This window comes from Pteropus vampyrus, unplaced genomic scaffold, assembly GCF_000151845.1.
Source record: "Pteropus vampyrus isolate Shadow unplaced genomic scaffold, Pvam_2.0 Scaffold5, whole genome shotgun sequence".
NCBI classification, from domain to species: Eukaryota; Metazoa; Chordata; class Mammalia; order Chiroptera; family Pteropodidae; genus Pteropus; species Pteropus vampyrus.
The window spans coordinates 4,807,062-4,818,732 of NW_011888786.1; the positions used below are offsets into that span (position 1 = coordinate 4,807,062).

Sequence of the window (11,671 nt, forward strand, 5' to 3'; positions counted from 1 at the left end):
ATTTCAAATGATTAAAGAAAGAAGAATCTCTATGTAGATATATTTCAGGGTTTTTTGTTAATAGAAAACACTGAACATAACAGAGCACTATCCTCATTTTGATTTTTACTGCAAAACCATTATATGAATATGTCGGGTACTTCCCGGGATGAGGAAATACTTAGGTATGAAGAGTTTTTATGGCCTCCATGTTAACTCGCATTCCCTTTCATACATGAGTTTCTGTCAGTAGACTAAAAACTCAGAAACGTAAACTCTAATCTGTAAAAAATTTGATGAAAGGTAGTTATATGAGCAGAAGTCATACAAGCATTTGGGTGGAGGCATCTCAGAAGGTCAGAGCAGTGATGATGGAGGGAAAACATGTCATACAATTGACAGATAACTTTGCCAGAAGTGAAGTTTGATGAAACAAGCAATTGGAATTATCACTGCTGTTTCAATGAAGCTAAAGTACCACGGAGAGACTGGTGATAATGGCACCATAATTAATGCTTATGTTATGAAATATTTGTATTTTATATGTAAAGATGTCACTCTGGCAGAGTGTCCTCATGAGACAGCTGCTAAAAGGCAGTCTAGTGAGCTCTCACAATGCAAAAAGCAGCATCAGTGGAACATAATTCTGTTGAGGACGGTATAATTTCTACATTGTTAGCCATTTACGGAATAAATATATGCAACCAAAGGAAAATGGCTGCCGCCGAATCTGTTTTTAAGCCAAACCTTTTATGGGTCATGAGTTTTTTAAAATGCGTATCCCAAAAAGTGGTATTGCAAGTGGAGGTAGTTTCAATGGTATGTCTTTCTGGGAGAAGAAGATAGAGAAATTTCGCCCATCACATGCCTGTGCTAATGTGCTAACACACGTTCCCAAATGAATGTGAGGGGGAACATAATGAGATTACATTTCTGGTTTATTTCTATATGCATAAAAAGGGCACCATTTTGTATCTCCCGCATGAAAATAACACTACTGAACTAATATTATCACGGCAGTTGCATACTATTACATATTTAACCAGTAAATGTATATTTTAACTGATGAATTTTTACCTGTTTATAAAACTCACCCACTCATCTCCCAACACACACACACACACACATGCACACGCACACGCACGCACACGCACGAGTCCTCTTTGGGATGGTTGACATGTATTTCCATGACAGCTGGCTGAGTTTAAGGTGTAAGCAGTGGTCCTGGAACTCACCCACAAGCTAGTTGACCCATGAGGGGACTGACTCTGTGACACTGGCATTATTAACATCAGATGCTAAGCACGTAAGGTCATCACCCAGAGCCCCACTCTGATGTTGATGTCCCCCCAGTCCCTGTCAACATGACAGCCTCCTGTTGGGTTCTCGAACACAATATGATGATCCTGATTTCTGGTTTTGTCGTGGAAGAGAAGCACATGCAGATATGTGACCAATAATAATTTTTACATAAAATGTACTGTTACAGTAAGGCGTTGGAATAACTTTAACAGAATTAAACATAGAAAGCCTTATTTTCTCATTCTGTTGATGAATTTGTAGGTCCCGTGGATGTCAGTATTCTAGCTAAATGCAACCCCTGCCTATCAAACCCGTGTAAGAACGACGGCACCTGTAACAACGACCCAGTGGAGTTTTACCGCTGCACCTGCCCGTACGGTTTCAAGGTAAGTAGGAGCTGTTGTGGGACCCGTTATATGCATCCATCGCTTTCCTTGGTGGGCCCACGTTATTTTATTGTGCTGACAACTTCTTTACACTCGACTCTACTTGGCCACTCCTTTTCCAGGGGCAGGACTGCGATGTCCCAATTCACGCATGCATCAGTAACCCGTGTAAACATGGAGGAACGTGCCACTTAAAAGAAGGAGAAAAAGATGGATTCTGGTAGGTCATTAGTCTGTGATCTTCTGTGTCTGAAATAGTGGAGCAAGTATAACTAAGCACACATGCATTTCCTTTTCTAAATCCAGTGACATTATTTTAAAGAGAATGCCAGAAATCTGTTCATAGGGACAATGTGTATTAGTTTCTCTCTGAGATATTGCAATGTAAAAACAAACGGAGTCATTGCAGTATTCTTAGCTCAGGATGCTACAAAATCAGGAAATTTAAACACACACATGCACACATTAGGATTAATCAAGTCAGGTTAGGTCAAGACAAAGTAATGGCTCTATTATGCTAATTAATAGTCAACTAGCCTCCTACTGCAAGTCATATATTCATCTGTTGTTTGTGTATTGCTTTAAAGACAGTGCGTAATGATAAGATGTAGGTCCCAGTGAAAGAGAAAATTAATGATTCATTTCCAACCCACAATATGAGTAGACAAACATGCTGTGAACATTTTTAATCTGGAGTTATTTAATCATACAGTACAATTACTTCAGATGTACTTCATGAATTATGAATAGACTTCTTATAATGACACTAATAATTTCACATAAGAATGCTAATGTACTACTAAAGCTTGTTAGAAATATCACTTTGTATAATAAATATGGTTCATTTCTGCATTCTGTTATGAAATGTTCTCTTTTACATCAGGACTTTTCAAGGATTATTCTGATGCCTATCAAGATTAAGTGTACAATGTTTTATGCCAGTGAAAAAATTTGCATTTGTCGAGACTTAAAGAGAACATTCACATTTTATAATTGCAAGGAAGACTAAATTTTATTTTCAGATTTCTTTTTTTGTTTTGAGACATAAAGAAAATTACACATAAGGTAGTAGTGTTGTAATGTTTTAAAATCAAAACCAGTTTCTCCTCACTTATAAGCAAAGAGGCGTGAATTATTTTATTAGAGTACAATTTAGGATTAAGATTACAAGGGCTGTAGAGTAAACTTTGCTTGTGTTTTGAACCAGCAAATATATTGTATTTATTGCCATATAGGATCATGGAGCCATTTGCCATCTTGTAGCCAGTATAAATTTATTTCTCAAATTCTTTCTGATTTGGGGGATATTACCTTAAATTGATGCTTACGACATGTCATTTAAAAGCTTTTTGAAAAGCAAATTCTTATAGTTAAACTTCTCTAATTGATGAGTGTTATTTAGTTTTTAAAATTTTTTTCAATATTTAGACCATATGGTTTTAAAATGCAGGGAGTTTTTTTTTGTTGTTTTTTTGTTTTTTTGTTTTTTGCCTTTTTTTTTCCCCTTGGCATTCAGGTGTATTTGTGCTGATGGATTTGAAGGAGAAAATTGCGAAGTCAATGTTGATGACTGTGAGGACAATGACTGTGAAAATAATTCTACCTGTGTTGATGGAATCAATAACTACACGTGCCTTTGCCCACCTGAGTACACAGGTAGGAAGAATAGAAAATGCTCTGCCATCAATCTGTGTATCTGAAAGCATCATCCTGCTACATATGTTTAGTAAACCATTTTATTTTTTGAAAACTGGTAGGTGTTTTGGACATTATGTGTAATGTAAATAATAGATAGATTAAAGATGATTTCGGCCAACTCAATTATTAAGACCTGCCACGCTCAGTCAGAAAGTCGTGCCATCCAGCAAAAATGAGTTATCACACTGAAGCTAGCAGTCTAATAACTGAATGGCATTTCCATACAAATCGCTTTTCCCATGCAAACCAACCCACCAATACATAGATAAAAAGGGGGCATTTCTTTATGTAGTCGAAACATAACTAAGTGTCTGAGATTATTTGTATCTATACTTAATCCTTCACTGAGTGTTTTCCTCTATTAACTCATGTCCTTCAAATCTAACACAAATAATGAAATATTGAGCACTTTGAATAATCTTATGAGACCATCACCTTTTTTCTGACATTTTGTCTCGAGATGATACATCTCATAAGACTATCCATCCTGCTTAATTTCTTCTGGATAAGCCAATTTGCTATACAGTCAACATCAAGTTTATGACTTGCCTATTATGTCAGAATATCTGTTTTGATTTATTTTCGTGGCTATGAATAAGAAATATTTTAGTTACAATCTTTTTTTTTAATAAGTCACTTAGTTTTAATGTTGATCAAGAGAAGGAGAACGCTATACACTTTATTTGTTAGAAAAAAATGGAGAAGTAGATTCTATCGTTCTAATCTGTTACCATTTTCGTCTTGCTGGGTATTTTTCATTAATTGCATTTATTTCCAGATAATTTAATACATAGATAAGGGTATCAGACGGTAAAATAACTATGTAGATGACTGAAGTTAACATCTCTAAACGTGAAAGATGAAATCACATCTGTATGATTAAGTGTCCCAGGGATTTATTGGAAAAGCATAGAAATGCAAGCTTTTATAGAATACCCAAACTTTGCATATGCGCACACACACACACACACACACACACACACACACACACACACACACGCATGCACACACACAACCCTTGAGCTCCTTGGTGAGCAGAATTTGAGCATCCCTTGATATGTTGCATTAATAAAAAGTAGCAAGTAAACCCAACATGCACACATTCTGAAGCCCCTGGAGCTAACCTGAGAATTGAGTTTTATTTTTTATTGGATGGGCTGATTTAGACTTGTACAAGGAGCCCAGTGTTTGCACTGAAATCTATTACCTAGATTTACCTAGATGGAATAGTTCTCTTTTCCCACCACTTGTTCTGATCATTACGGAAAGGGCTTAATTCACTGAATTCACTCTTTAAAACAATCTACTCTGACCCAGACAAACTGGACCCAAGCATTTCAAGCATACTTTGGCTAGCCGGTGAGATCCTGAGCGCAGCAACCAGGATTTTACCTCTGTCCTCTTATTGTTGACAACCAAGGCTTGAGAGCACTGCAGTATTCAGGCTCTTACGTGCCTTTTCAATGATCATTTACAGACGGTGGCAGATTCTTCTGAGTTGGCTTGGAGTGGTCCTCCTGCTTTGGCTTTAGATTTGCTATACTTTATTCCTTGTCCATTGCTTTTGAGTCTTTGTCTTGTCTTCTCACCCTTTATTTTCCAAGCTCCCTTCCTACACCTGATCCTCTTGAACACATGATTTCTCCACCTTAATGATTTGGTTCAGAGCGACTTCCTCTGAGAAGTATTACGAAGCCTCATCTCCCTATGTCAGATCTCTTTTTTCGCAACATCAAAAAAACTCAAAGCTTAGCAAAACTACTTTTTAGCCAAAATGTGACATCTATAAAAGCTATCATGTGGGAACCTGCCAAGACTATCTGTCAAGAGCCATTTGATTCTCAACAAGAACTGAGACTCTTTGAGTCTTTTTAAGCATAGCTATTGCGAATATCAGTTTGCCTCAATTTTGGCAAAGTATAAACGAAAATACTGAACTCAACAGAAACTTTATAGCATACAAAACAGGAAGATATTACCACTATAACTTCGGGCCGAGTCTTGTGGGGAATGAAGAGTTTGACGATTTGGCATTAGAACAAATATCTAAATGAAGCACGTTTGTAACTCATCTATTAACTGTAGTATTTTTGTCCATATGTGAAGTGAGCTCATTTACAAAATATCAAACAGCCATCTGCAGATTTTGAAATCAGTGGCACATAGTGGCCTTTAATTATAGGAAAGTATAAATTGGACTCTAGAGTTTTATATCCTGCTTTATCCAAGTCTGCAGTTAGGGAGGAATTTTCCTATAATGTGGCTGTATTGTTTTAGGTTTAAGTTTGCAATCTGATTAATGAGCATAAGATCTGGGAACAGAAACCCTGCTATGCTCAGGGAATATAATAATGTTGTCATTGTTTAAAAATCATTCAAGTCACAAGTTGCTTTCTGTTTGAAGATTTTTTTTTTTTTTAACTCTATACCCCAAAGGCATACAATGAGAAAGTGAACTCTTCAGTCAGAGCAAATAAAACTTCATGGAAAAATCTTGTAAATTATTATGGGAAAATGTTTTACATTTGGCATCCATGGCAGCAGTCAGAATGGATATATTGTTGTTAATGAAGAAAATTCAAGGAACTGAAAGCAATCTGACAGAGAAGTCATGATGTGATGGGCAGGCTATAAAACATGGCTACTAATGTTCAAACTAAAATGAACCATCATTGGGAAATTTATTAAATTTATTTAATCCACTGTAACCAACACATCACAGTAAATAGTTATTGATTTATTAGAGGACAAAACTCTCTGCCCTTTTCTGCTGTAGGGATTGACAACATAAATTTTAAGGGCCAATATTATTTTTCTGTTATCTGACACTTGCAATACCCTTCCCATCCTAGTTATCAAAACTGAATTTTGCCAAAATTCAATCCATTACCTGTCCTAGTTGTATCATTTACGACTGTTGATTGCTAATATTCTTCAGACAAGGTTAATTTTTTTAAAGTTTCATTCACCATGATTCTAAGTTCAAATCACTATGCTAAGGATTAAGCAGGTAGGACTTTGGAACTGCTACACAAATAATTGAAAATTTTACTCCAGGGTTTTAATTTTAGCTTGAAAGATTGTGTTTGGGTTTTTTTTTTTTTTAATCATTATTATATGTTTTCTAAAAATGAGGCATTTCTTGAAGGTAAATTTTCAAAGAATTCCTCAAATTACATAAGCTCGAAACCTTATAAAAATGAAAATTATAAATATGGCACCCCTGCCGTGTTGAAAACTTGATGCCTTTTCTTAAGCTCTGGTATGAACTTAGACGTTGAATTGAAAAGTGTTTTTGTATGTTTCCTGAGAGTCAGAATCCCAAATCTGCTCCATAAAGACTGATCTTAATTAACCCTATTCTCACGGGACCACATACAAAGATGAGACAAAATTGATCACAGTGTAAACCAGGCTTCATGGGATTACATAAACTCAATCAATGAAAGCTCCCATACCAGTTAGGCATGTAAACGCTTATAATATATTTTGCAGGGGGCGGGGGGGAGGAATTCATTTTTAAATTAATCGAGAACATTTTAATTTTTCCGTTTTGTACCATTATCTCTTTGCTTTCCAAATCTCCAGTGCCCACATGCAAACCACTAAGGGCACATCTTAAAAAGTAAGGCTGCTGGTTAAGTCACCTGGTTTAGAGGCAGCTCTCTCGCCCCCCGTGATGGTGTTTACCTATTGCCTCATTTCCTCCATGTTTGTGCGTCTGGCCGGCTGTAGGTAAGAAACCCAAGCCTTGCTTCAGTTTGCTCTCTCACCCTTGGCTTCTCCGTTGTTAAATGCTATGCTTTAGCTTCACGTGCTCTGCTGTTGTATCGCAATGTAAAAAGTCTTTTGTCTCTTCTGTCTTTGTCGCTGCCAGCCGCTAATCTGAATGAGGTGGAAAAAGGTTAGTTGCCTTTTAAGTCTATTATGATTTCCGTTTTCATTTCCCTCTTTCTTTTAAAGCTGCATAGATTTCATTATGTGTACATGATAAAAGGAATGCTGACAAAATCTGAAATCTAGAATCGATATGTTGAATCGGTCATTCAGATCCTCGATGTATGAATAGCTGTGCCAAATGCTATAAAAAGGGCATCGGAAATGTGCATTACCAATTTCTAGAAGGCTGTGAAAGAAACCCTCTGTGTGGGAAGAAGGAGTGGCTAAAAAAAAAAAAAGAGTGATACTTTCTACTTTCTGCTTGTCTGTATGCTTTTACTTCTTTAAAGATATCATGAACATGAACTATTTTTACGATGGAAAATATAGGTCATTTAGGACATTAGATAGGCTATAGACAGAAAATTTGTTCAATAGTGGGATTTTTCCAATAATTTTAAACTAAAATCTTTAGTAATTTGAAACATGAACAACATTGAAAGGTGTCTACATTTATTAAAACATTTTATAAAATAAACATTACAAAGCCCAAGAAGTTGAATTGTAAAATGACATCGTCAGACTCATATTATAGTACATACATCGTGAGTGCTAGGCAGCATTTTTAAAGCACAGGAAGAGCTACATCTAATCATTGATGTCAATATGGTCCATGTGGCTCCTCAAATATGTCAGGGCCCAGGAAAGGATGTCTTAGAAGTGATTAGGGCAGTAGGCCTGTCTGAGGAATCATTATGGAGTCTGTGACATTTTATCTGAAAGATTCAAGACTATTACTAATAACAACAAATTTTCACTCATTCTGCTGACCAAAAGTCTTCAAGAGCCAAATGCCAGCACCGCGTCCTAAAAGGAGCCCTGTGCGTGCTTGTCTTGACAGTTCCACTTACATGTGAAGCATTGACAGTAGGATTGATTATACGACCAACATGGAATACATTACATAGGAGCTCTCTCTTTCTCCTCTTGCTAAGGATTTCATTTCTTTCCATAGCATTGTTCAGGTGATTTACTGGTCGGTCACTTACTCTTACTCTGTACAGAGTCAAGTTGAAAAATATGAAAAACGTTTTCATATTTTACAATGTAAAAATACAGCTACAGCCCGTGCAGATCTCTGTGGGTTAATGCATGTGATACCGTTCTTGGCCAGATGTCATCCCTTCTTTTTACAAGTACTAAAGCAATTGGTGGCCTGTGGCAGGCATGTCTAAGGTCTGAGTCTGTCTCAGAAACACAATAGCAATTATTCTGTCACAGGAATATGCCCTTAAATCGCTCTGTATACTCTGGGGAGCAAGCTTGGCAGTACGAGCGTGTTTTGAGCCACCATGTGGTTTTACATGTTGATTAAATTTCATGATTATGTTTATGAAAGATATCTTTTATTTCCAAGAATCTGCTGCTGACTGAATTTGCTTTTAAAAGCAGTCTAACCATCCTGTTTTTTAATCCAAAATTTAACTAGAAATGAAATTTCAATTTCTTTACAGCACCAAGGGTAATTTTTTAAAATAAATTGAAGCTTCATAATTAGCTCCCATATTGTTAATTTAAAAGAATCCTGTAGATATAAACGATAAAGATTTGAGCAGTAACCTGTCTAAAACAATGAGAAAGCACCTACCCAAGGATATACACCCTGTAAATAGGAGTCCAGATGCAAACCAATGTCTAACTGACCCCAAGGTGTACACTCTGATTTGGGGGCCTTCCACCAGAAGCAGTCCCTGCTTATCTGCTGCCATCTTCCAGGCTTGGACTCTTTCCACTTCCCACAGTGGCTCCAATTAGTCATTTATGCCAAACACGCTTGTCTTCTGCTGTCTCTTCAACTTGCTATACACAATGGTCCCTTATGCACATTTAAGAAAAATAAATTCAGGTGTAGACAAGCAGTCTATTTCATCTATATGTGAGAAAAATCGTATTAGGCCAATTGTACAGACCTAATCAATGCCTGTACGATTAATTAATTAATTCCCCTGATGAACTAAGGTGGCTTCCCTCACTTAGGGCAGGTGGGATACTGATGAATTTGTGTAGCTAATGGGAAAAGCTCAGGTTTCTCATCCTGGCACTAATATTTATCAACTCTGGGACCCCTCTCAGTCTTTTTTTTTTTTTTCCCTGTGAAACAGAGATAATGACATCTGTCCTACCTCACATAGATGTTTCAGAATAACATGGAAAAATGTATTGGAAAACATTTTAAAATGTTATATGTCTGTACCCCATAAATATCAGGGGCTGTTCTGTATGACAGCAGTAAGTTTTGCATCATTTAATTACAACCATCATCGCTACAGGGACCTGGTTTAGATGATCTGATGCCATTCTTGATGGCATGAGAATTCTAACGGGAATTTTGATAGAGAAAATTCCACAGGATGAAATTATATGTGTGAAGAAAATTTCTTTCCCCATATTTTTCAATATTATCTTTAAATTATTTTTTTTTTCATGCTCATTTCAAGTGGAAAGATTTTATTTAGGGATAAGTCTTTGGTTCTTTTACCTTCATACTCTGAAGTGTAAGGAAATAGTAAATGCTGAAGAACGGATTTGGCTGTATTTTGGGGATTTCGTGTATATTTTTAATTTTCATGATCTCTTTATAACAGTGACTCCACTGTTATTAATTCTGCCTTGAGATGTATGAGGTTTTTATATCAAAGTCAATATAGTTGCGACCATACCTACAGTCTGTTTTAACTCGAGAGAATTCTTTGGTGGCCTAATGATACTGTGTGGTTTGTGTTCACTTTCCAACCTTTCAAAGCCATCTTAAATGCCTTTGAATCTCAGAAAACATTTTAAAGATTCTTTTTTTTCCCTTCAGCTAATAGGCAGGGCCCATTGAGCCTAGAACAACAGCTTAGCTTAACCAAGCCTCATTCAATCTAATTTGGATTTATTTGTTTTGAAAACGAACTTAAATGTTTTTGCAGTTTCAATACCGGTGGAAATGGACCCAATAATTAAGTCCAAAGGTCCCAAAAAAAAAAACTCCTTTTTTTGTTTATGGGGGTGGCTTTTCCATTTTAAAAATTCAAAAGATATTTATTGAAAAAATACCTTATGCAGGACATCGTGCTAAGCATTGGAAGTGATACAGAAATGCATAAAACATCACCCCTGTCTACCAGGCAGAAGCTTCGGCTTCTGTTCTGCACTACAGGTTCAGACGAGGTCAATTATTTTACCAGTGCAAAGCCACCGTTCCTCCTCATACCCCAAGAAAGTTAACAACATCACACAGTTACTTTACCAGTTTGCAAAGAGAAACACTCTTTTCTGAATGTGAAGACTAATCCAACTTTGGCAAACGACATTATGGGGCCCCTCATTTTATATTGTTTAGAACAAAAGTGAGAACATAAAATGGTTTTAATTGTTGGAAACATCTTAATATCCACATTTATATCATATTTTCTTGAGCTTTCCTATTTTGAATCGTGATTAACTTTACCTCATGAGGTTACTCTGTGGCCATGTCCCTCTGGTGCATGTGTCCTATTATGTGCACTTTGGGCACCAAGAGGACATGCATCAGTGGCTAATGTATCTTCAGGAATCCACAGCCCCTCAAGTTTAGTTCCATGTATTTCTATACTAATAACAGGATTCAATTAAGTTTAGAGAAATGGGTGTGCTCTGGATGATTGCTTATTGATCACATTGTGAAGATCGATTATTTCTAATTGATAGAACAAATTTTAGGACAGTGAACACAAATAAGAAAGCCTCAGAGTATTAACAAGAATCTTCAGGAAGAGTTGGCTCTTTTTAGAAGAAAGAACTGGAAACACATGGTTCATAAGTAGCCTTTTACTTTCCGACGGAAATAAAGGCAACTGTTACCATCACCACTGAGAAAGGATACTGAATATTTAGATTGGAGGCTGGACATCTTCCCACATGAATGTACCCTTGCGTTTGGGATTCAAAACTTGAGCAGAATATGTAACAAATAGTTCCAGCCTGGCTCAGCAAAAGAGGAGAAAATAGAAATACTTTTCTTTAAGATCAAATTCAATTAATCTGTCCTGGGATGACTCCCATAATCCCATCAGCTGTGTGCACCTTCTATTATAGTGCATCTCGCTGCTGCATTGCAAGGTCTGTGAGAGGAGACAGAATGTTTCTCTTTACACGAATAAAGAACAAAGAGGAAAGGTACAGTTTGTTTGTTTGTTTGTTTGTTGATAGGAATCAGATGGAATTTTTAAAACTGGATAATTAGAATCATCCAGCTCTATTTATCTTTACCTTTCTCAAACATGCCACTTTAGTTAGTGCTTATACTCACACTTCCTAGATTCCTGGGTTCATCCTCTCCATTTCGAATTGGGATTGTCATTATTTGGCAGATGACATTGTAGGAATATCTGAGTCAACAGGCT

General features: G+C 36.6%; 1 protein-coding gene across 1 annotated transcript in view; it reads left to right on the top strand.

Annotated features, from left to right (window-relative positions):
• Positions 1-11,671, top strand: part of SLIT2 (slit guidance ligand 2) — a 344,129-nt gene that overhangs the window by 293,947 nt on the left and 38,511 nt on the right. The window contains exons 25-27 of the mRNA XM_023533952.1: positions 1,543-1,667; positions 1,790-1,887; positions 3,184-3,323. Of these exons, the coding sequence (XP_023389720.1) occupies positions 1,543-1,667; positions 1,790-1,887; positions 3,184-3,323 (363 nt within the window). The remainder of the gene's footprint in view (positions 1-1,542; positions 1,668-1,789; positions 1,888-3,183; positions 3,324-11,671) is intronic.